Source organism: Aspergillus eucalypticola, assembly GCF_003184535.1.
Source record: "Aspergillus eucalypticola CBS 122712 chromosome Unknown BO83scaffold_4, whole genome shotgun sequence".
NCBI lineage: Eukaryota > Fungi > Ascomycota > Eurotiomycetes > Eurotiales > Aspergillaceae > Aspergillus > Aspergillus eucalypticola.
The window spans coordinates 519,316-545,538 of NW_020290278.1; the positions used below are offsets into that span (position 1 = coordinate 519,316).

Genomic DNA, 26,223 nt, shown 5'->3' on the forward strand with positions numbered 1-26,223 from the left:
AACCCTCTGATCTAGTACCTACATACAGTACATCAAGCTCCCTCACAAGTTGAACCCAGCTCTGGGTTGAACCCCCGAAAAACACCGAAACACCCCGAGCCCGGGGACCAACCCGCCCCGACCCGACCGACAGGGGGGTTCAACTGAAACCCGCAGCTCTTCATACTACAAACACCGGTTGATGGCCATCTGAATTCGTTGATGTTGCAACCAACACTCACTATTTTGTAATTTAAACACCAGGAAATTATTAACACACCTATGAATAATCTGTATAGATAGCAGATCAGAAACAAAACGCGCGTCGTTGCTCATGATCGGCCACTTTTATGGCACCGGTATCCAACCACCCATCCAGCTGCTGCCCCAGGCCAACAACATCCGCTTACCTGAACAGGAACCACGGTCACGGGGACAGACAGCGCGTCACGACACGTCTTGTTCGTGTTGGATTCCATTCTATGATCATTACGCGATGGACATGCCGCCGTGTGATATGCTACGAAGCAAGAAAATACATGCAGAATACTATGTTCAAGCAAATAAAATGGATATCTCCCAGACAATATGAATACTCATACGGACATAGCTCCAATGCTATAAAGACCGGAATGCAGTAGCTGCAAATGCTTACATGCGGGATAACTGCCACAGACATATTGCTACGCACCTCGCCGCCTTGCTGGCATCCCCAAGAGGATGGTTGAATACAAGGTGCTCAAACCAAAGACAACTGGCCCATGACTCTATAAGCCTTGAACCCACTAGAGACTAGCACCACGCGTGGTAGCAAGACAACGGTAGGATAGATACGAGGCCCAAGAAAGCTCTCTCTCCTCCACTCTTATACGAACTTAATGCAAATCCATCGTCGATGCTACTTCCTGGTGTCATGGCCCGGAACAAGCCATAGGCTGGCTGCACTCTTCTCCTAGCTAACCGGAAGCGGGCTCACTACCTCACGAGCAGCAGTCACGTCGAGGGACTGGCGACAGGGCGGCATACACTCCAAGGGCAAGCAGAGACATAAGGCACGGTTTATGCATACAGTGCTACTGCGTTCCAGGCCCCTGTTGCCTTGCCCCCCCGACAAGCAAGATAGCTGGATACGTAACCCGCTTCCCTACTCGATCGGCATAACCCAATTTCGAAGACACCCAAAGGCCACTCTACCTACGCCATGACGGACACCATGGCCGCGAGAATCTGGCGTACAACGGATGAGGCCACATACAATGGGTTATGGGGACTTTGTTTGGCAGGTGTCAAAGGATCTGCGAATGGACTGTGTGAAGACCCCAGGGGAATAATGCAGGATGACCACTCGACAACTCGCAGGCTCTGGTTGGATCCAACGAAGCAAAGGATTCACAGTTAACCCGGTGTGGCGAAGGGTATCTAAGGTGTCTTGCCCACCCCCAAAGTCTTGGAAAGAGCATAGGATCACCCAAGTACATAACACCCTGAAGATCAACACCGGGAAAAGTTCAGCAAGAGAAGCTCCACACCCAATCATTGACCCAGGGCTCCGGATCCTACAAACAGTCCACTAATATCCACTCAAATACCTGCAAATGGGATCATACTTTCAATGCCCGGATCAAACCATGTGGCTGGGGCTGATCGCTTGACCATCGGTGATATCGGCGTGAAAGCTTGGGACAGACAGGAATGATCGAATTCTACGTCACTGGTCCGTCCCTGTATAATCAACATCCTGGCGATAATGACCCGAGTATCCTGCCCTGGTGCTTTGCCCATACCTCAGTCTAGAGGATAGCCGGTTTCTGGTTCCGCCAATGAACCCGCGACCGTGTGTACGTTCCATACTTATGACTACATCGCATGACTGATGTTCAAAGTCTGAACTCAAGATCTATGCTACTGAGTAATGCTGATCAGCTACTCCTACATGCCAAAGACAGGTTTCTCATTCAAAGTTCACTTGACGGGCGTACGCAAGACAGCGTTCATCATGACGCAATAGGCGAACTAATATCACAGGGTACCTCGTACACCACCGCAGATTGCCCTAAGCCAAAGGAGTCCATGTATGAGACCGAAGTGCTGCAACCGGAGAAAACGTCATTCTCGGACTAGTAGCTACATCTCACCCTTTAGGACATCCATCGAATAGTTGTAACCCACCTCATGCAGCCGCAGCCACACCCACGACCTCCTGAGCCAACACTCCTATCGGCCGATTACTCAAGATATCAAACACAGCCACATCCTTCTGCAAGGCTTCCTTAAATCAACTCCGCAATTCCATCGCAACCAATGAGTCCACCCCGTACATATGCAACGGTTTCGTTGGAGCAATATCATCAGCGTTGATAGCAAGCACATCCGGAACCCTTTCGCAGATGGCCCGACTAACCGCGTCTGGACTGCCACCTGCCACAGTAGACGAAAGCGTATCATCGCTCGCAGCAATCGGGAGTTTCAGCGATGAGGGGCCCTTCTTATTCGGTCGTTGAGCAGCAACAACCTTACTCCCGCCAAGCGTTGGGTTCATGCGTCGCTGCAAATGATCCCACAATGGCCGCGAGTAAAATCGCGAGCGCACAAGTCCACTTCGCTGCATCTCATCTTGATCCATGATGCCAACGACTATTTGGGCGTCGCTAGGGTGACGGATTTCACGCTTGGAATCGCAGTAATATATTAGTATGGAAAGGAGATATTCTTCAGGGATGGGCTGTAAGCCCAGAGAGCGCATGAAAGAACCCACGCCCTCATGTTCGGCCGTGTATCCAACCCCTTCGACAATCCCCAGGTCGATCGAAACTGCCTTCTGTCTCATCGCGACTTTAGACACCTGGCCAGTGCATCTTGGTAGGCGCAGCCAAAAGCGTAGTTAGATTGACCGCTGGCGCCGCTGATACCGCATACGGACGACAAGAGGATGAAAAAGTCAAGCTGGGTTGACAGGTGGCGATCGAGATTGTACGAGCCTTGCACCTTCGAGCGGAGTGCTTCGTTCCATTGGTCGAGGGTCATATTCGCGAACATTGCAGACTGCAATAACAGATATGTTAGGTTGTAGTTCCTGCTTGGGGCAATTTATTTATGTGGTAATTTACCTTGAGAACCATAGATGCCTGGACGCATCCTTTGATGGGAGGCATCCGCCGCTGTACTTCCTGGAAGACTTCACTGACTGCTCTTTCATCACTGATATCGCACTTGAGTGCGAAAGTTGTCACGCTCATGGTCGCGCATTCGTCAAGGAAAGTCTCTGCCCCAGGGCTTCCTGTACATTGCCGACTGAGGAGAACGAGATATCGGGCCCCATTGGAAATCATCCATTTGGCTATGCTTCTTCCAAGACCACCCAAGCCCCCGGCAATGAGGTATGTCGATGTTGAGTCAAATAGTTGCGGCTTAGATGCGGCAAGGTTGTTCAAGTCGAAGGAAATACAAGCCTTGGCTGATCGAGTTTGCTCGACAGCCTTCACACCACCGGATTTCTCAAACTCAGAGAAGGTGAGTACTCTGACAGGCTGTACAGGAACCACTGATTTATGCTCTATCAGACGCATGACCTCAGGCAAGATAGTTGCAATTTTCTCTGCGTCGTGAAGAAGCGTCGGAATATCCAGTCGGGCAGACATGATGCTTCGATTGAACAGTCGAGGCCGGGGAGGTATAGCTCCGGAGGAAGTACGTGCATACTTGTCGACCACCTCAATAACTCGGCCATACTCTTTCAAGCAGACCCATGCTGTTTGATCTGATTCCTTCGCAATTAATGGGGTGAACATGACATCCGCGCCTCGACCGTGGGTTAGGCGTTTGATTCCCATCGTCAGCATAGGGCCTTGTTGTGGAAATCTGTGCGAAGCGGGAATAGAGTACATATCCGCTATAGCTTCCTAATCCTTAGTATTGGAAGTCACGAAAATCTCTGCACCCAGGAACTGAGCGAGTTGAATCGCGGCTTGACTGAGTGAACTAGCCCCGTCATGGATGATTATCGGATCCCCTGCCTGTAGCCGCGCGCAAATGTGCAGCGAGTCGTATGCTATCAGCAAGTCGAGTGGCAGAACAATTTCTCCCTTTTTGTACAATTCGTCGGGGATCTTATGGGCGAGACCAACCGGGCACTGAATCAGATCTTTGATTGATGCTGTGCCACAATGCGGTACGATAGCAGCAACGGGATCGCCAACCTGAAAGGTGCCTTGCACGTCTGACCCAATCTGGGTGATGGTGCCGTTCATCTCCTGGCCCAAAGAAGGTTGGCCAGTGGTAATTTTTGGTGTAACCGTAGCTGCGCGTATCTGGATATCAATTTCATTGTTCCCAAGGCTGCGCACATCGTTATCCATATGGGCCTTGGATTGCTGCATGCTCCAGATCTCTTTCGCTATTTTTTCTGCCGGCAAGACACGACTTAAGCACAGGCGGCCACTGATATCAAAGATCTCCTCGCCATTTATGCTCAGTAAGGAGGTGTCGACACAGAAATAGTGTTGCAACACTGCCCGGATATGCTGTGCTGGGCGGGAAGTCATTTCGAGATCTTCCAGTCCTAGGGTCACGATATTGAGGCCCTCGTTCTCTGACATAAGGGAGTGTGCAAGGCCAAGCACAGCGTCCTGCTCCAACGAATCTGGTTTTGGGCTATTGTGTCTCCGTGTCACCCAAAGCAGCTTATTGGCCATTGCCACAGTAGTCTATAAAATCTGGTACCCTTTCTCGTCAAGCTTCGTGGAAGACGAGGTCGTCAATGGTCTGCAACAAGACCATGGTAGTAGCTCCCTTGGGAACCTCGTGTAGTTCAGAAGCATCCATGATGCTGACAGGCAGTTCCGACTCTTGTAGTAAGTCGCGTATTGAGGTAGCTAAAAACTGCTGCAAAACCGAGCTCTCTCTCCTCAGGATGAGAATGTTCGACGATGTTGGCATGTCGCTGTTAGACCGAGGGAGAGGGCACGCAGTTGAGATTACCGCGCTACTCAATGAATTTGCCTTGTCTGGGCCGTCCAGAAGGAAATCCGCTCCGGTGAAATGGCTATCCTGGAGCAGCTTATCCCACCTGTCCAAAGGGACCAGTGGTCCCCACTCGCGATACGCCTCAGTTGATAGCCACCATCCCGGCAAGCAGCCGAAGATGAAAGAGGTCCTAAGTAGGTTGGAACTGGTACCCTCAACGAGTATAAGCTTCCCTCCGGGCTTCAAAAGCTGTCTGGTGTTCCCCAGAGTCAAGGCTAAGTCCTTGGTGGCATGTAAAACCTAGGCTGGTCAGCTCCAAATCCACCGTCCTGCAGAGTGCGAACTTACATTGCTGGCAATAACGAGATCAAAGGCCTCCTTTTTAAAGCCTTGATCTACAGGCATCTTCTCAATATCGAGGGTCTTCATCATGATCCGTTCCCCTCTACCAAATTTCTCTCTGGCGTCCTTAAAGAAGGCGGGAGAGATGTCTACAGCGTTTTCTCTGTTGTTTGTCATGCCCAGAGTCGAGGACCAGGGAATCGAGCCAGAGGATCCAGTCATAGTCGGTATGCCAATATTCCCATCATCGCTGCGGCCACCGCCACAACCTGCGGGACCCAGCCTGAAGAGATGAAGATGAGATCCATGCATTAGAGTAAGAAAAGGTAGCTCTGTATCAATGGATGTATTGATTCTCACTCGCCCCTCTTCTCCTTCCTCGAGATTCCTGCAATCTTCCCGGTCCCGGTCGTGTCAAATAGCAATAAGATAATGCACCGGCGGTAACAACCCTCTTCCTTCGAACCAAAAACCATCCGGGGGGCATCGGCTACCAACCATTTCACTCCAGTCAACATAGAAATAAGCAAATGTCTTCAGAAAGAAACATTCTGGGTTGACACGATTTGCAGCCATGTCATCAATTACCACCGAGTCACTATGACCGCTGCGATAGACCCGATTCAGGCCTCGGCTGCCTTTTCCAACCCCCAGAGTCGAGCACCAGACCCTGCCGACCTCAGCGCTCTATACATATTCCTGAGCAGGGAGAACCTTGCTTCATCATGTGGCCTCCCTGACTGACGTGTTGCATCTATTCGCTATCCATCGAGAGGATGTGCGAAATCTGCCCAATGCTGAAAACTATGTACGCCTGCTGATAGACTGGGCCAATGGGGGCCCCTCTGCCCCGGTCTTCGAAGCTCGCACGGGAATCATCGCCCTACCCTTGCTCCTGATTCCTCAGTTGGGGGAGTACCTTCGCTACCTGAACTTCCATGGTATCTCTCACGCCGACTTTATTGCCCAGATACAGAAAGGAGGAGGTATTCATGGCTGTTGTGCAGGAGAGCCGCCTGCTCTTTCCATAGCCTGCGCGAAGGATGAAGGGCAATTATGGACAATGCTGCGGTATTTCTGCGAATAATGAGTCAAACAGGCCAATGTAAGCCTTTTGATGCCGCAGCCGATGGATACTGTCGTTCTGAGGGCGCCGGATTGGTCGTTTTGAAGAAATTGTCTGATGCGGTCAGTGCTGGGGATCACATCTTTGGCGTTTTTCTAGCATTGCTACCAACCAAGGAGGAACTTCGACCACCCTCACGGTACCATCACCGACAGCACTAAAGGCCCTTTATAGAAGACTTTTTGAGAAGTCGGGTCTCAAGCCCTCTCAAGTCACCTACGTGGAGGCTCATGGAACAGGAACTCAGGCAGGAGACCCCATCGAAATGAAAAGCATTCGGGCAGTACTGGGAGACTCGTCACGAGCAACACCGTTGTCTATCGGCTCTATCAAGGGTAACATTGGGCACTGTGAGCCTGCTGCAGGTGTTGCTGGGCTTCTCAAGGTGTTGGCCATGTTGAAATTCGGTGGCATCCCCCCTCAGGCGAATCACAGTCGCCTGAACCCGGCAATTTCAGCACTGGAGCCGGATGGAATGGAGATCGCTCGAAAGCTCCGGAATTGGAATGTTCCTCAGCGCGCTGCTTTGGTGAATAGTTACGGTGCTGGAGGATCGAACTGCGCGCTGTTGTGCTGTGAGCCAGTACCCCGGGATGATGCACTAAGACGCAGCCAGTATTATCGTCACCAGCAAGGAACCGGAGGGTCGCATTTCCGATTATCCTGAGCACAGCTTCGAAAACAAGCCTCACCGAGCATTCTCGGGACCTGGCAACACATTTGTCAAGACACGCTTCCAAGGTGGACGTGGCCAGTGTTGCATTTACTTTGAATGAGCGGAGGAAACGCCACCGTTTCTGCTTCAGTGCTACCGCGACCGATGTGTCTGGATTGGTTCGCACCTTGAACCAGGTTGAAGCGCCAAGCTTTGAATACACGACAGCACAATGCGGTGGTTATGGTCTTGAGCGGGCAATATGATAACAAGGAATTCCAAGATGCAGCAAATAGTAATGGGTATATCGCCTACGAGTCCAATATTTTACCGTTGCGAAATCTTTTGGTGCAGGCCTATATCTTGGAAACCTTTGAGGCTATGGGGGTTCCCGTCCTGTCTTTGCCCTCAGGGACGGTTATTCACCCAATCAAGCATATACCCAAGCACAGCAAGCTCGTTGCTCGACTGTGGGAAAGTCTTCAGACCCATGGGGTTGTTTTCATACAGGCGAGCATAGTAGTTCGAGGTCGTGAAACCCCAGAATTTGGTTCTGCTGCGGAGGCGTCCTTTGTTTCCCGCTTTCCAGCCTATTTGCCGGAAGCAAAGTTGATTAAACTGACCGGAGAAAACCTGGCACCCATTCTCAAGGGCGAACAAGATCCTCAATCGCTGATGTTTGGAAGTTCAGCCTCATTCAAAGTTATGGAAGACTATTATGCCAACTCACCAATGGTATCCACATCTACGGATCAGCTCGTAACTCTAGTCATGATTGTGCTTCGCGGACACAACATGCATCATAAGAGCGATAAGCGGCTCCCTCGCATTCTGGAAGTTGGTGCAGGCACCGGGGGCACAACTCTGCGGCTGGCGCAGGCTATCGAGGCGGCGAGAATCCCGTGCCAATACACTTTGACCGATGTATTTGCACCGATTGTCTCCAAAGCGAAGGACAAACTCGTTGATTTCTCCTGGATCGACTACGACACAATTGATCTAGAAGAGAAAACGAGAGCCGAGCATCGCAATCGCTACGACATAGTCATCGGAACGAACTGTGTGCACGCAACCTCCAGCAGGGTTGAAACTTGCCGCAGGCTCAGGGACTACCTGACTGATGACGGGGTTATGATTCTTTCTGAAGGAATTCAACCGCTGGTGTGGTTTAACATTACTTTCGGCTTGCTTGATGAATGGTGGGTGGCCGAGAACGGGACCGAGTATTTTCTTCAGCCAGCGTCCAAGTGGATGGAGGTGCTTCAGGAAGCTGGGTTCTCTCGCACGAGCTTCACCCGAGGAGCGGGGAGCGAGACATCTCTGCAGCAATTACTTGTTGGAAGCAAAGTGCGAGGATAGGATCATTGAGTCCGGGCCCACTTCCAGAGCGCTATACTTTATCGGACAGCGGGTCCTGTCGCCTTGATCTTGTGCTCTCAGTATCAGACAATGGCACTGCCCTCCTATTGTTACTCCAAGCTCAGACTGGCAGCGCCAATTACCTCACGATGCCGTCCGCTTCTCGCCATGCAGCGATCAGCCCACTGGCACAAGTCCGGGAGGGCAAAACTACCGGACACCGACGTTCGTCAACCACAGCCGACAGGATCAGGTCGTTCCGTTTGAATCAGCGGAGCGATTCATCACTGAAACTGAAGGCGCAGGGAGTAGTGGGTGATCTTCTTGGACTGAAGTTGGTGTCCCGTTTGCATGATCAAGAATGCAAAGGAGTCAGCAGAGTTAAAAAGGACAACATGATTGCATGAGATTTGTCTCTAGGTACTACCCGAAGAGGCAATATAAGGAATCGAATGAAATTGATTCGTAGTAGTACTGATGGCAACGGCAGCCCGATGTTGTAGTTGAGGAGGCGATAACTATTAAACATTAGGGAAACCGCTACTTCATGGTGTAGTTGTGCGAATCAACATATGGTTGTTGGAAGATAAACAGTAAAGTTCAAATGATTAGATTAAGTTTTATCGTTACCACTACAATATCTACAAGAACATCTTCAAAAGCCCACACACACACACACAACACACAGAAACATCCAAATCGTGTATAACAAAAACAATTCTAAGAAATGTAAATTAGATACAAGTGTACGATGTTATGTAGATCGGTCCCGAACCCACAAAAAAATTCTCCACCAACCTGATACAAACCTTTTTCTTAAATTGGAGTGGATAGCCGACCGATAAAACAGACCAAATTGCGTACCCAAGGGACTCCCTTCAAAAGTGGACTGAAAGTGGACTAAATGATTTACTACGTACTGTGGATCCCCCCAACCCACCTCATGAAAAAGAGGGGTTAACTAACTATGTGGGGAATGATTTACTCACTCCGTCGGAAATACTAACTATGAGGTTGAGTTGAGTCAGTAAGTAGGTTTACTTTATAGGGTAACTAGCTCAGTCATATATACATAAGCATGACTCTATCATTAGATTATTTTCTATTTACTCTTTTAGTACATGAATTAAAAGTACTACGTATAGCAAATTAAATAATTCATGTTAGTTAGTTATCGAGAGATGAATTACTAATCCCTCCCACCCTCACTCCCACTGACTGACTAACCAATAACTGATTAGTTAACAATTTACCAATTCTCCTGTGAGTCTAAAGTACATTACATATTAACATACCTTGCACCGCCACAAACCACATTTTCGGAGAATAATAATCATAATCATCCCATAAAGCAAGGAAGGAAAGAAAAAAAAGAATTGGGAAAGAAATCAGAAACATGCATGCATGCATGGTTTTTGTACGTACGTACGTTATGAAAAATGATGTATGTTATGTATGTATGGTGATGCCATGCATAGCTTCCCGTAGTTCTACTGGAACAGGGGTGCATACGTATGATGTCATACCTATTGGCCCTTTTTTCATTTCATTCTTTCCGAAACCACCAGCCAGCAAGCACCAATGTCTTTGATAAAAGTACCCTTACAATATGCATTGGGAGGTATGTGTATGCATAATGAGTATTTTTATTATTTAGTGGTATTGGTGTTGGTATTATCATTAGATTGGACTATTGTATGTTTGGGCTTCCAAAACGTCTTCCTTTTGGTACTTTTTAGGAAAGTAATTGGGTACCTGCCGATGACACCGTGCAGTGTGCAGCAGATGTTCATAGCTTCTTCCGCTAGAAGCTCTCAAACTAACTATTGAGAGCTTTCAGGCTGACAGGTCCCAATAGCCCCTTTTTTCTGAAACAATATTCTCTACAAGCAGACGGAAATAAAGGAAGAGTAATCATAATAAAGGTGGTATATATGTCTTTCACGATATATGTATACATTTCATACTGTACATGTTTTTTCATCACAATCTGCGCGCCAAACCCACCACCATGCCGACCCAATGCAAACGAAAATAGCTGCAGCAATAAATATCTCATCACGTAACAATCATACAGGGGACAATATAGTACAAAGCGTAAAACCCCAGGAATTCGTAACAAGCTGGCTGGAAAGAAAGCAGACACGCGGGACCTTTGCATATACACACGGGCAAAAAAGGAATTCTTTTTTTGATGCAAACCCCATTTCCGAAAACCACCGTAACCCAATGAGAAAGGATTTCGCAGCAACACCGTTCACATCACAGATGATGGATAAATGACAAAAGAAATCTAAGACCCATGGCATGTAATGCAAAACAAACGAAAAGCATCGCAAAAGAAAGAAGCCCAAAGAAGCAAAAAAAGGCCTGCTCGTTCGCTGAAAAAGAGATCTATACGTCATCGGCCCGCTGATTGGTCCACCAGCGGGCCGCCCGTCCCAAAGGGTGCAGTCATGACGTCATGGCTGCTGCATTGGGTGCACGTCCTCAGGCTCCACACTTGCCCGATGAAGCAGGTGAGACCGTCGATCCGGGCCCGTTAGCGAGTCCTTGCCTGATGGGGACTAGCCCATGACGTCGGAGGCTTTTAGGATCCGTCATGGTGAGGGAAACCCGGTGGATCTCATGCTGTCACCGCCGGGGCTGCTGAATGGCACTCACCATCCCCATCCTCCACACACCCCTTGTCGGTCCACTCGATTGGAATTGTGAGAGGAGAGGAGAGGGGAAGGAGAAGAAAAGAAGGGGGGGCTGGAAACTGGGGCTGATCCACCCAAGCTTCACTCCCGCCCTCTGCGCCGTTGCTTTCCGGGCCAGTCAACCTCTGGATGCACCACGCGCATGTGCCGGGTGAGCGCATCATTGCGCGAGAAGGTCTTCTCCTCCGTGCACAGATGACACCGCACCTTTTGTTTGCGAGCATTATGGATGGTGTCCTCGTGCCGTGTAAGATCGTAAGGCCGGGAGAACACAGAGTTGCACGGCTTGCCCGTAGACGGATTGATGCGCTCACACTTGTGTGGTCCGGCCTGCGAATTGCGGGCCGACGTATCACGAGTAACCAGGTGACCGCCAGGGGTGGTCTGACGGTGCGCCTCGCGCTTGTGCTTCTGCAGCTTGGCCGGGGTCTCAAAGCGTAGTGTGCAGCCGTGGTATGTGCAGGTGTAGGTGCCTCCATCGGCCGAGGTGTTCTCCGGTCGACTGATCTCTTCCTTGACCGGTGGTGCCTGCATTGGCATCTTCTGCGATGCCTGTGGGGAGGTCATCTCAGTCGAAGGCAGCACATCACTACCAGTAGAGTCGAACCGAGGGAGAGACGCGGGGAATTCGGGAGTCTGATGCAGCAGATTGTTGTTCTGTTGCTGTGCCTGACGGTGGTTCTGCTGTTGGCCAAAGGCGAACTGCTGAGTGGCGCCCTGCGTAGCGTATTGACTGGGGAATGACTCCATCGATGTAAAGTTCTGAGTCGGCTGGAATGAGCCGGAACTCTCGCGGCGTAGTCCGCCCAGTGCATCGCCCAGATTGAAGTCGGGCTGTGACGAAGGGGGGAAGAGAGGCAAGCCAGTGTCGTCACCCTCATTGAAGTCCAGCAGTGCATCTTTGGGGGACATCGTCTTGGGCTCTCCCTGGGCCGCCTGGCCCATATTCACCCCATTCTGGGATGTAGGGGCGCTGGTGGCCATCTGAGGTTGTTGCAAAGCCGCATGGTTGTACTCAGCGGCCAGAGGAGAGTTCTGGCGGAAGGGAGAGCGATCGCGCGGCATGTTCACCATGGGAGACTGGGACCGTGCGGTCAAGTGGCCCTGGTTGGCAGCTTGAAGGCGATCGGCGATCACATTCCGGAACGATGGTGCCAGGAGATTCTGCTGGTTTGTCGCGGGCTTAGCCATCTGTGGAGTAGACATCATGGCGGGGTTGTAAAGCTCGTCCTGGTAAATGTCGGAAATCGTGCGGTTGAGCTTGGGAATGCCAATGGTCATGTTGTTGTTCGCGTTGTGATTGTTGTAGTCTGAAAGCGCATCGAGGCGTAAGTAATCATCCATCCACTTGTCTACGTCGGGAAACCGGTTCTCACCATTTACAATCGCCTTCGATGCGTCATCGAGGTCTTCAAAGCCCGTATGAGGAGTCACTGGCGAGTTGTGACTCACGCTCGATACAGAAGGCGCTAGCGAGTAGTCGCTGGTCTGATGCTGGTGACGAGACTGCTTCTGCTGTTGCTGTTGCTGTTGCTGCTGTTGTTGCTGCTGCTGCTCCAGAATCGCCCGTCTCATGGCAAGATCGGCGTCGGTCTGGCTACCATCTTGGAAGGACTGCACGGGGGTCTGCACAGGGGTAGGCAGAGGCTTGGCCGCACCGTTTGTCCTTGAGTAAGAACTGCCAGCGGGTGCAGAGCGGCTCGAGGATGGACTAGCAGAGGCTTTCAGTAGATTGTTCTGGAGGCGAGCTGGGCCCAGCAGCTGCAAGTTGCCTTCCCAACCGTGGTTGTTCGCGACAGACTGTTGTGCCAACATCAGGTTTCCGTTGAAGTAGTAAGGTTGAGTATATTGGGGAAGGTAGGCTTGTGAGGGTGGTGATGCTGAGTGATGGATGTTGATGGAAGGGTTGTAGGAGGAGGAGGGTGTCATCGAAGGAGCCTCGAAGGAATTGCCGTCGAAGACGGCAGAGGAGTAATCCGCGGCAACAGCTGTTGTCGCAGGATAGTGGGAGATGGTGGAGGCGGGTGAGGAAGTAGGAGAGGAAGGAGCGGAAGACGGCGGAGAGACAAACTGCAAATCCGGTTGGTACTGGAAAGGAGTCTGCAATCGAGGTTGTTGTTGGCCGAGAAAGTGGAGAGCGGCTTCTTGAGAGTAGTCGAGAATCTGATCGTCTTGTATGCAAACGGGATCTTGGTAGTTGAGATAGGGGATGGAAGTTGGTTCAGTGATCAAACCCTTACGTGCAGCAGGGTGCATGAACATAATGTGCTTGTTCGCGATTGGACGTCAAAGGGAGAATGACGCCGACGGGGGTGGTGGGCAGGTATAGATACGGAATTTGCCACCGGGTGTCGACTGAAGGTTTATAATATAGGTGTTGGCACCAGCGGCCCCCACTAAACTCTTTCAAGGGGCCAAGCGTATGAGTGCGAAGTGTGCCAACCGGAGAAATGAGTCAACCAGAACAGCGAAACGGAGTGATCCGGAGATTCAAGTAGACAGGCAATGCGTGTCGAAGAGTCTGGAAACGTCGAGTAGTGGAAGGTCCAATCAGGAAGGCGGGAGGTCGATAGTGAAGGCTTTGTCGGTGAAAAACCCTTGGTAAGGACAAAAACTAGAGTTCAAGAAAGGCCTGGTTAGACTCAATCTGATCCAAATGATGCAAAGACCAGGTAAGAAGAGAGAGAAGAGGACAAGAAGGTAGACAACGCAAGGATGGGGGGTGGTGGGGGGCAAGATTGGTACGAGCCAACTTACTGTAGATCGGAGGACCACGGGTATTGGGGGGGAACACTAGGTGTAGTACGAAGGGAGGAAGGTTGAATTGTTAATGGGGAAGACCGGTCGGGTGAAGAGGCAGACCAGGGTATTTAATATAATGAACAAGTCTGATGTAAAAGAGTCATCAATTGGGATGATTTAAAATTGAGAGATAATGATGGGAGGGGAAAGGGAGAGCATAGCTGAAGCGGAGGGGGAGAGGATGGCTCTTTTATTATGGGGATGACGTTGCTGCCGCATACTCTCAGTTCAGTCAGTAAGTAACTAGACTAGAACTACCAATAACGGACAAGCCCGACGATCGCTTTCCTCTGTGACTCGATTTTTCTTTTTTATTTTTCGCCCGATCGGGTTAAGCGTACTCTGGCTGGTCGGTAACTTATTCATACCCATCCCTCATACTTTACTCCGTCATACCCGTACGTACGGCCGAACACGTAAAACTTACCTGCCTTACCACCAGGCAGAGACCCACTTTGGCTTGCACTTTTCGATCTGCATCTCCGGGGAGCTGGTTATCCAATGCGGTCCCACCCCCGAACAAGCCCCCCAAGCCACACTCCCAGTCTCCCAAGTGGGTATTTTTCTTTTTTCCATTGGTTTTGGTCTTTTTTGCTTTTTCCCTCCCCTCCTCCCCTTCAGCATGCCTCCACTGTCTGGTAAACTTAGTAAACTTCTGCACTCGCTAAACCCTCAGCTGTTTCGTCCGATAAGTCCACACAAATGATTCACCCGAAATATCTCGGATTTTACGGGAGATGGAAAATTTCTGGCAGTTTCTTGAATTAAGTGATTTACTAATTGGTCATAATGTATCTCATTAATTCAGGGTAAAGAAGGAAATTGCACCAGGTGAGTACTGTAGGACTGGTAGGGGTGGATTCTTCAGCTATTGTTTAGTTCGATGTACATGAATCTATCTGATAAATCCCTACCAGTCTACACAGGGCTACAAGTCCGATATAGTCGGGTAAACTAGTAATCCGTTAGTCGCACCAAAACACCAGACTCGGACTCCACACCGTGTGTCAAGAAGCATCATTTGTTTTGTAACTTTTTTAGTTTTTCCTCCTTTGGAACCGAGGCAGCCAATGGGACACGGCTCAGCCACAATGCCGTTGCTTAAGTAAAACATGGCATCTGAGAAGCAATGCAGAACCAGATACCGATCTCGTGTTTGTCTTGCGATCGGACCACCAAGAGCGAAAAACCCTTACAGATGACATGTACGACCGACGAAAAGGAGTGGGAAGGAGTCGGTGCGCGGCAAAGCAAGAAAAGCTGAAGATCCTTTTTTCAGCATTGCCTGCCCTGGCTGGATAATGCATCAGGGTCTGCTCCGTAGTTGCCGATCATCGATACAGACAAACTAGTCGATAGGTGCCAACGCGAACAGACACTCCCCCACAAGCCACAGTTGCCTGCGCCACAATGCCACAATGATGTGGCTAGTGCAAGACTCATGCCTAGTCACACCTTAATAATCCACTCATCATCCACCGGATGAACAATAGTAATCGGTCGGCCACGAAACTCCACGGAGTTCCCCGAGTAATACCGTCACAAAGTGCTTCTGGCAGACACTACTGCATTCCACCCACACTTGTCAGCAACTGTAGAGAGAATTTGATAATGTGGTCGGTCATGTTGAACGTTGAGACGGGTCGAGAACTGTCTGGGCCGGCAAAAGGTCGGGCATACGCCGGCGCCAAGATTGATGACCCCGGCCTCGGAGACTGCGTATCGCCGACACAACAGCGAGTCTGCAACTGGACAGGGTAGCTGGGCCGAGGTGCCTTAGCGCTGCCTCCAACGCTAGTAGCCTGATTTTCACGGCACATCTGTTCCGAACTGGGTTCTCGGCCGGTGGTCCTTTCTTTTTCCCACCCCCCCAGCCTGCCTGCCATGCAGCAAACATGGTCCCTCTCTCTCTCTTGCAGCAATGCCATCTTTTTCTCTCCACGCGTGATCGGGTCAGCTGATGCTCTTATCATGGCATGACAGATTATGTCTTGAGTGTTCCACGGTCCTGCGCGCTAACCGAAGCAGCACATGTCCTATATCGGAGGAAGTCATTCCTGCTGAAACCATACCAGTTGCATCTGGTTGCTTCTGGCGTTGAGTCATTGTCTCTGTATTAGTCTTAGTTAGTATTCACAAGAGTCATCTCTGCATGGGTTCCAAGTTGCACGATTACGAATACGTAGTAATTTGCCCCTTAGGCAATTGTAAATCATACTGCTAAATTACACCAAGTGCAAAAACAAAGTGAGGTGACTTGCGGTGGTAGTGGTGTGACTGGTGGAAAGCTCTTTCCCCTTCAACGATCCAGGTTTTCCTATCGCTTTCACATGCAAAAAGCAAGATTCAAACGTTATTGGCACGTTCCTGCTTGCCCTGAAAAAAAATTTTTTTCAGTTAGGTTGTCTACGCGTGGCCGCCTCATATACAAAGTACGCAACGTGGAGGGACGGGCGTTGATTCCGGTCCACACATGCTCGACCACCTTGGTACATTGACACCTGTGATTGGGGATAGTTTAATGCAACTACCTTTTGGCTTCAAGCCACCAGGTTCCACTACAACTCCATTCTAACTAAGCTATGGGCACAGAGCCCTGTCAAGGACCCCAGACAAAAGCCCCAACTTGCGGGCCCACCACAGGAGTAGACGAGACAGCTGAAACTGGTGGCAAAGACTTATAGCTCGAGTTTAGGTAACAGCAAATGGGCTCTGCCCCGGGTGCCACTATCTCTGACCCAGCTGGCTGGATCGTCTGCATTCAGCCGCAGCAGGAATCCTGTGGCCTATACCTATACAGAGTACTTTTCTTTCTATGGTGTATCGCAGATGCCGTCCGTCAGCACAAGGGCGACCGGAACAGGGAAGACTACAGCCTTCGCTGGTTGGACCTAGCTGGAGTGGACAATTTGCCCCAGTTGTCCCGGGCGTTGATATCCAGTGTTTGAGATGTATGGGACCCCGGCGGGTCTGAGGGACGGGTATCTGGGAAAGTGGGAAAAGCCCCTCCTCCCCGGCCGGGGGAATGGGAGGCAGACCGTGATCCGACGTCAATGAAGCTACATAATTTGACAGATGTCATGGAGCCCCAAAAATGAATGAGTCGAGCATGGAGGTCAGAGAGTTTCAGCTCGTAATGCAAGACATCACCACTTCCACTCGTTGTCGGAACAAAGCGTCTTCAGGACTGCCGAAGCATGTAGCCGAGCAGCAACCACCAAAGTCAAATTGTTGTTTCTTCCCAGCGGAAAGACCACGCCATGTGCTACAAGGATGACCGGACCAATCCTTCGCCAGGAACCCTGCAAGACAAATGCATTATGAAAGGCCTTAGACGGCAGTGAAAAATTTTCATTGGTAGAGAAGAGTGCCCAGTCAGCACTCTATGCTCGCACGGGGCGACGATCTCGGGCTACTAGTAGCACGTACCAGCAACCCGGACAACAGTGTGCCAGACTCCCCTGCCTGCCACATGCTAAACGGACGCAACTAGTGACAGACTAATGCATGGAAGGGTGAGAAAATTCTTCTCTCGGGATTCCATAATCCCTTTCTTTCTCCGCTCGTCTATCCCCCCTGCAGCTGCTCAGGGATGAACCCCGGCATGTGATTGGCTGGAGGGGCGCACAGCCACAACCCGGTTGCCAGTTCATCGATTTGTCGTTCCCAGGATTCTCCGCGGGCAGCTCCCCATTCGCTCTTCTTCCCCCGTTTAGGCGTAACTCGGGCCCCGTACTCCGTCCGTACGCCGTAATTTCGGTAACGACCGCTGGTTCCATACGTCAAGGATATGCAAGACCACGCCAAAACGGTTTAGTCTGCTGGGAATTCCATTCGGCGCAGCCGTATAGACTTCTTCCACGTCTTTTCTAGAACTTTTCTAATTTTGGGCCGTGCAAAGCCGAGTCCAGGGAAAAACCTTGCAAAGCAACTAACTTCCAGACTAGTCCCGGACTACTATCTTCCCTACACCAGTGCAGCACCTACCTCGGATAGGTTGTACTATTTGCTTTTTTTTTTTTTTTTCCCCTTCCTTCTTCTGTTTCAGTTCTTCGCAATCCTGTCTTTCCGACATCCGATAGCAGGCTCATTGATCCGTTGCAACTTGTTTTCCCGGATCTCCTGCCCCCACTTCCTCCCCGATTTCCCACGAGTCACCGGCTTGATTGCAACAAACTTCTCGGGGAATCTACTTACTGGAGGCGATGCCCGATGGAAGTCATGGCTCCTACGATCTCTGGTTCCCCGACCGGGCATGACAGGGTTCTCGCGTGCATTGATGACGTGAATATCCACCGAATTTCCATCAGGTTATCCACTATCCTGTGTTTTAGTCTATTTTATCGATGGTAGTTAGATAGAGAGAGATATCAAGACAAGACTTGGAAAGAGTATTGTACGTACGTAGTCGTTGGGTCATCGGCCCGGTCGATCACTAGTGACTGACTACTGACTACTGAGACACATTGTTTGTGTTCGGGTACACGGCACCACGGGTCACCCGCATCCACCCACTACTTTACCCTACTTTTCTCTCCGGTCGCAAGGATGCCACAGCCCATGATCATGCTGATTGGGCATGGACACTACTTACTATGTAGATAACTAACGAGCTAACTAACCGAACTACGATCTATTTTCTGCAAGTATGTAGGTACCCAACCGAATCAATGAATTAATCAATCCATGGAAGGTTCTCGACCGACCGACCGACCGACCGTTGAACAATACTAAGGAAAGTTGTCTCGTGCCAGCTGGTGACCAATGTCTTAGTGGCAGCTGATCATGACAGCTCACTAGTTAACTAACTTACTAGTCAAGATTAACACTGACTTAGTCAATTATGAGAATGAATCACCTTATCAATTATTGATGTGAGACATGCCATAGACTAGTTTCGAGTCATGATGGGCCAAGATCTATCTGATGATTGAACCGAGGAAAGTTACTATTTTTAATCCACCATCAGACAGACCTTTTACTAGTGACACATTGTTATCGGGCTTCACTACCCCGCCAGCCACAGGATTATGTTTCTTTGAACTACTATGGAATGTATATGGAGTATTGATATTATATGTCCTAATTATTCAATATATGCCACATACATATATATCATATATATATATATATACATAGATACTAATACTAAGCTTTGAATCGGACATAAGCGCACCAATAATTCCTTCCCGGATACTCAGCCTCCGCCCAACATAAAAATATATTCCTATAGTACCTACTCATCAGATACTTAGTAGAAGATACTGGTATGTCAACACATCTACCAGTGTTACTTACTACTAGTAGTACTGAGTAATGCACCAAAAACAGACCCTTCTAGAATACTAGCTAACTAGCTAGTCAGCTAGTCAGTTAGTCAGTAGCACCGAAGAATTTTCAATTTTCAATTCTGCAACGCGCACATGACCCCTCAGCATGACTCTTAGCATGCACCACATTTGTTGATAACTAACAACCATCTAACTAAGAATGTAGAACAAGCAGACGGTCGACGGTCCAGACTTCTCTCACAGCCCGCACAACCCCGGTCGCGACCGGTCGGTCGGTCGGTCGGGTCTAGAACTCCCCCCCACCAATATTTTTCAACTGACCAGCACATCAGACTAATTTATCCGCTATCAAAAAAAAATCTGATCTTCGCTTAGGATTAATTTTAGTAGTAGTAGTAGTAGGTGTAATTTGATATCTGATTTTTGATTCTAGATCTGAGTCCATTGTATTGTGTTTTTTTACTGTATGTATGGATGGATGGATGGATGAGTTGCATACACAGCAGATGTTCTTCTGGATGGGTTTGCTGGCTAGCTGAGGAGTGGATATTATTGTTAGTCAATCAATCAATCAATGGGTGCGAGGACGACGTACGTACATTGTTACTATTATTTCACCAATTGTGAGACATGTTTATCGACGTCAACGGTGATATTCATGTCTTGATGAGGCTATGTTATACTCAAATTATGATTTATGTAGTTATATCTCCGATCATGTTCTATTTATAGGTCTCTATCAACAAAGTTGATCGTCTAATATTCGTCAGTATCAGTGCAAATCTGTGGGGTTGTTTTAGTTCTAGTTCAGGTCGTGCGTGTCCCCTCTCGTATACACTACGTATGACTCTTTTCTACTCCTACTGGTACGGATATTTCGATGTCGGGAGTGCGAGTCGGTGGGTTACGGTGGATTCAAGACGCGTAGGTGTATGTATGTTGCTCTCTGTATTGTTTGTGTTTCGTCTACATGATACCTAGTGGGCATACCAAGTAATACATTATGGAAATGGAAAATTATTTGAAGATAATAGGAAACTCCATTTATATGATCCAGCTCACTTTATCAAGTCAAAAATGACAATTATATCAAGTCGCCGTTGAAGGCGAAATGAAGGTAGAAGAAAAAACAACCCGAGCTCGTTCATGTGAATCACTCAGTTCGCAGAACTCATGCCGAGTTAGGGTCGGGGGATCCGATCACGGCTTCCTGTAATCGATTCAGTCAGTCACAAGTATCTTTTGCATCAAAGGCATCTCAATAAAATAACTCACCCTGGCATCGTCGTAGAGAGGCGAAATACCGGTCCAGCGTTGGTACTGGTACACCACATTAGTCTTCACTCAATATCAATGTAATCACCTGGAAGAACCTACCTGGTACCATCCCTGGCCAACCAGAACCTCCAGACCAGGAACTGTGTGCCATCCGGCGTCGTTGGCCAGCTGCATCAGCGTCGTCACCGACGGTTTGTATGCCATCTCCACCAGCACGCGAGGCACCTTCTCCACCGACTTGACCATATCAGCATCAATCTCCTGAGCCCGAGCGAACATGTGGCACAGCGTCTCGCGCATGCCCGAATCGATCGGCTTGTCGGCCGGAATCGTGCCAATGGCCACCTTGGGGATGGTGTCCAGCGCATCAATCGTGTCGACGATGCGGATGTTGTAGCTGCTGGGGAAAGTCTGAACCATGCTCTCAAGCTTTGCGGGGGATCGCCCAATGATGTAGATCGGGGAGTAGCCCATGTTGTGCAGAGAATAGATGGCGGCGCGAGCGGTGCCACCACCACCGACCACCACGGCGCTGGCGTCTCCGTTGCATCCGTACACACCGGCGTTGCGCAGCGACAGCGTCATGCCCTGCCAGTCCGTGTTGTAACCAACCAAGCGAGCCGGCTGGCCCTTACCCTGAGAAACAGGCACAATCGTGTTCACCGCACCGATAATCTCAGCGTCGGGTGCGATCTCGTCCAGCAATGGCATAATGTCCAGCTTCAGAGGGATCGTGACCGAGGCGCCGCCAAAGTTGGGGGAGCGGATGAAGTCCTTGACATCTTCAGCCTTGGCGGTTTCCAAACGGCTGTACTTGTGAGGCAGACCACTCTGGGCGAACAGGGTGTTGTGGAGAGCAGGGGAACGGGACTGGGAGATGGGTGTGCCAAAAATGGCAAACTTCTTGGGCTGGATCTCTCCCATCAGAGACAAACCCCGGCGGATCTCAGCAGCGGAGAGCTGACCGGGTGCCGCCTTGAACGGAAGGCTGGGGTGGGATACAGGAGTCATGAAGCCGTTCAGGATCCGACTGAGCTGTCCGTTGTCGCCCATGTTGATAGCGATCAAGGGAACATCATGAGCACTGGCAGCCCAGTTCTTGAAGTTCCTCAAGGCGTTGTTGTCGTCCAGGTTCTTGGCAACTCCGACCAGCTTGATCACATCACCGTACTCCAGTGCACGGTTGTAGTACTTCGTCCACGACATGTTACTCCAGGAGAGCTCACCCTTGGGGTCGTGGTGCGAAGCAATGATGCGAGAATAGCCCTTCTGCTCCGTGACGGTGCGCAGCATCTCGTCGGGGAAGGCGATCTCCAAATCCACAAACTCGAGTCCAGACCGGAACGCAAGGCGGTAGAGCGCCAAGGCCTCGGCATGGGCGTCGTCAGGGAAGCGACCACCCTGACTCTTGGTACGAATAGTGTAGATGACAGGGAGGGTGACGTGGCTGCGCAGGAAAGACAGCTGCTCGGCGACGTAGTCGACGGAAGGAATATCACCATCCATCGTCGGATCTTCCAGAAGATCGACACGGAGCTCCACTGCATCGGAGCCGACGCATACCTTCTTCAGAATATCGCTAGCATTGCGGAGGTCGGGCAGGGTCAGAGAAACAAAGAACGAGTGTTCCTTGCGCTTGATGATGCTAAGACTGTCGACCTCTCCGGTAACAATGCGGAGGAAGCGCTTGAAGTCTTCAGATGCACGAGCGAGACCGCCAGAGGCAGCAGTCTGGCTGTAGTACTGAATGTTACTGCACTCCTGGAACCAGGGCTTCCGGCGCAGCCAGACTCCCATCATGTCTTCAACATAAGCGGGGCGGATCTTGTCAATGGCGAGGAAGTCCATGACCTGCTTGATATCCCGCATAATGAGCAGAACGTTACCCTTGGTCTTGTGATAATCGATGAGCAACTTCCTCGCCTCGGGAATCTCGACGATACCACCACCGCAAGCGAAGACATAGCCAGTTGGGCGCTCCTTCAACGTGCGTTGCAAAAGACTGAGCTCAGCGTCTCTGAATCTCTGCCATCCATGTTGCTTGATGATGTCGGGGATACTCATTCCCTCCGTAGCTTCAAGCTCGGTGTCGAGGTCAAGGAACGGGCGGTTAAGAGTCTTAGCAACCCACTGTCCGCTGGTGGTTTTGCCAGCGCCACGCATGCCGATAAGGAAGATGGATGCACTGGACTTCTCAGCTTGCGTGAGAGCCGCAGCTTCGTCTTCCTTCAGCTCCTTACCCTCCAGCTTCACGGAGAACAGCTGCTTCAGCGAGTCCCACCAGCCGGGCCAGGTCTTGCCGACACATTCTCTCTCCAGGATCAGTGTCGACTGAGGAGCGACGAGAGAAAGAACACTGAAGCTGAACGCCACACGGTGGTCGTCGTAGCAGAAAACGCCTCCGGCAGGCTGACGCAGACCAGTGCGGTCAATGCCATCGATTTCAATGCCGTCGTCATGTTCACGACAGATGACACCGAACTTGGCAAGCTCATCCTTCATGGCCTTGATACGGTTGCATTCCTTCACACGCTGATTAGCAATTCCGTAGATGCGAGTCGTGTGGTTTGAGCCATCACCGCGTGCGACAGCCGCGAGCACGGAAGCTGTGAGGAAAGCGTCGGTCATAGGTTCCATGTCGACGTTAGGCAGGGGCCGCAAGACACCACCAGGCGCTCCAGTAACAGTGGTGGAGCTGTCCGTTTGCTCAACAGTGCAGCCCATGGGACGGAGAACATCGACGGCGAAGCGAGCATCACCCTGGAGGGATTTGGAACCGATGTTGGGCACAGTGCAAGTAGTGCCGGTGATCGCCGCAATGGCCAGAGGGTAGGTAGCCGAAGAGGCATCGCTCTCCACCATGTACTCAGCAGGGTTAACATAGCGGCCCTGAGGAATGTGGTAGGTGTGCTCCTCAGTGGTAGACTTCTTCACATCGATACCGAAAGAGCGCATCATGGCCGTGGTCATGTCGATGTAGGGCTGGGAGATGGGCTTTCCACCCACCAGCTTCAAGGTGACCGGCTCCTTGGCGTACGGAGCGCACATCAGCAACGAGGAGACATACTGGGATGAAACCTTCGCGGCAAGGTTAATCTGACCACCCGCGAATCCACCGGAGGCAGCGATCTTCAGGGGAAGGCTACCCTTTCTCTCCATGTACTCGACCGAGGCACCGTTCGCGGTCAGGGCGTCGACCAAGTCGCCAATCGGTCTCTGCTTCATGCGGTTGTTGCCAGTAAGAACGTTCGAATCCACGTCAGTGGGAGTGGCAAGGGTAGCGACAGTGGTGAGGAATCTGGAAGCGGTACCGGCATTACCCAGGTACAGAGGATGGGAAGTGGCCTGAAGGTCGCCTCCCTTGCCATTGACGACGAGCACTTCGCCTTCCTCTTCCCAGGAGAAGGTGCAAGCGCCCAGACGCTCCAGAGCGTTGAGCATCACCTCGGTGTCGTCGGAGTGCAGCAGGTTCTTGATACGGCAAGTGCCCGAACCGAGAGCGGCCAAAACCAGAGCACGGTTGGAGATACTCTTGGAGCCCGGAGGAGTGCAGACGACGTTCGAGGAGGTTGCGACGCCGGGGTAGACCTCGATACTGGGAGCCAGAACGACGCTAATGTCTTCATTCGGGACAACGCTGGCGCGCGGTTCGTAAGTGCGTCCAATGGCAGAAAGCAGAACGACCTTCTTCTTGGGACCGTCGTTCTTCTTGTCCAGAGCCATGTTGAAGAGCAGCTGATCGACGGAGCAGTGCTTTCCTGCGGTGAGCTTCTTGATCCGGGCATCCTTCAGCGAGGTGGGCAGGCCGTAGGCGGAAAGGCACTTAACAATGCGAGCCACGGCAACGCCCTTCAAGATGCCGAGATGGCGGGCCAATTCGGCCTCCTTCACCATACCAATGGCGACACATTCTCCGTGGAGAATCTGAGGGGTCAAGATGGCCTCAACGGCGTGACCAATGGAGTGACCCCAGTTCAGCAAGTTCCGGAGACCACCTTCGCGCTCGTCCGCGGAGACGACGTAAGCCTTGTGTCTAGCAGACGCCAGAATTCTAGCCTTCAAGATATCCTCAATGCCTTCGAAGCGGCGCTGGCCAGGCTGGACTACCCGTCGGACGGCAGACAGTATCGTCTCGGCATTTTCCTCCAACGCTGTGAATTCCTCCTCGCTGGAAATGGCTGCGGTCTTGATCACCTCCGCCATACCATTGATGAACTCCCGAACCGGGAGCGTCTCCAGGAACTCCAGGTCAATGTAGATCCTCGACGGCTGCCAGATCGCACCGATCAGATTCTTGCCCAATGGTGTGTCAATGGCGGTCTTTCCGCCGATCGAAGAGTCCACCATGGCGAGAAGTGTTGTGGGGACCTGGACATAGCGGACGCCACGCATGTAGGTCGAGGCAACAAAACCGGTCAGATCTCCAATGACACCACCGCCCAGAGCGATGACGACCGTGTCACGACCGCATGGCGGGCTCTGGCTCAACATCCAGTCTTCAATGTCGGCTTTTGTCTGTCTCGACTTGGAGACTTCACCGGGGGCGGCATGGTAGACGAGCAAACGAGGTTTGGGGGAGACGGCGGCAGCAGCCTGTTCGAAGGCCTTCTGGAAGCTGGGGGTATAAAGGGAACCGATGTTGGTGTCGGTGACGAGGACGTAGGTCGTGGAGGACAAGCCGTTGATCAGGTCCTTGGCGACGTAATTGCGCCAGAGGCCGAAATCAGCGACAATGCTCTCACGACCCAAGATGCTGATCTTCGTGGGTTCTCTCATTGTTCGGAGAATATCAGAAGGGAATGGAGACGTAGTCAACTCGGGAATAAGATGCCAGTGTGTCTCTCTAATTCATACTGTGGGGGGTTTTGCAACCGGTAAGCTTCTGGCAGGTGGGGGTAGAACTAGGAGGGGGAAAGATGTGACTCGTTCAATTGGGGGTCAATGTTTTGGAAGGGGAAGAAATACTTCATGTATATGTATATATACGGCGCAAGGGGGAGAGGGGGAGAGAGTGTGAGGGAGAGAAAGGGAATTGTACCTGAGTAAGAAATGAATCGAAAGGAAGTTCCTCGTCGACAGCGGGGCGCAACTCCGCTTTGACCGGTGAGGAAATATTCAAACGAGACGAGATGTGAGCGAGAGGGAGAGAGAGAGTTCTTCCAAGATGCCCAGATGGCTGGAAGTTGGGGGCCGGAACCACGAGAGATGGAGGAGGAGGAGGAGGATGGATGGATGGATGGCTAGTAGTCACTATGAAACTAGTAATCGAGAAGGAAGAGGGAAGAATGGGGGAATTTTTATTGGGTTGGAGGGGATTATTGTAGAAGAAGATCCACCGGCGGTCGCAATTGGAGTCGTTGACTCACAGTCGCTTTCCTCCGTTACTTTTTTTCTTTTCCTCCCGCTCCGATGTCGTCGCGCCGTTGGTTTGGCAATTCCGCCTCTCCACCGGAGTTACTTCTGCCCTGTCTGACATCTGATGAAACTAATTGTGGACCAATCTGACTAGCTACGATCTCCTCGTGTTGCTCAACCTCAATCTGATTATTATTAACACGAGCTCCCTCGTCTCTCGAAACGTCTTGTCAAGCTGACACTTCCAGACTCCTTCCATCCTCATTCCGGATCCGTGAATCCTCCTAATGTCTGACACCCCGATCCGGATCCGAACGCTCGAGACTGACTCTATCGCGGTCGCAAATCTTACCGGGCAAAGAATTACTTCCA

At 50.9% G+C, this 26,223-nt stretch overlaps 3 protein-coding genes across 3 annotated transcripts; all 3 read right to left on the minus strand.

The window, feature by feature from the left end:
- Positions 1 to 2,254: 2,254 nt before the first annotated feature.
- On the minus strand, positions 2,255 to 5,505 carry BO83DRAFT_414420 (KR-domain-containing protein; the record flags this gene model as incomplete). Its single annotated transcript, XM_025534566.1, has 6 exons — positions 2,255 to 2,821; positions 2,896 to 3,021; positions 3,087 to 3,878; positions 3,903 to 4,682; positions 4,753 to 5,190; positions 5,290 to 5,505. The coding sequence occupies 6 exons, from the start codon at positions 5,503 to 5,505 to the stop codon at positions 2,255 to 2,257; spliced, it is 2,919 nt and encodes a 972-aa protein (XP_025391561.1).
- A 5,701-nt stretch (positions 5,506 to 11,206) lies between these two features.
- BO83DRAFT_385561 (stress-regulated transcription factor RPN4) lies at positions 11,207 to 13,387 on the minus strand (the record flags this gene model as incomplete). Its single annotated transcript, XM_025532623.1, has 1 exon — positions 11,207 to 13,387. The coding sequence occupies one exon, from the start codon at positions 13,385 to 13,387 to the stop codon at positions 11,207 to 11,209; it is 2,181 nt and encodes a 726-aa protein (XP_025391562.1).
- A 7,002-nt stretch (positions 13,388 to 20,389) lies between these two features.
- Positions 20,390 to 25,272, minus strand: BO83DRAFT_305504 (pentafunctional protein ARO1; the record flags this gene model as incomplete). The annotated part of the gene is made up of 3 exons (XM_025527263.1): positions 20,390 to 20,428; positions 20,494 to 20,538; positions 20,596 to 25,272. 3 exons carry the CDS (start codon positions 25,270 to 25,272, stop codon positions 20,390 to 20,392), a joined length of 4,761 nt encoding a protein of 1,586 aa, XP_025391563.1.
- Between the last annotated feature and the right edge of the window lie 951 nt (positions 25,273 to 26,223).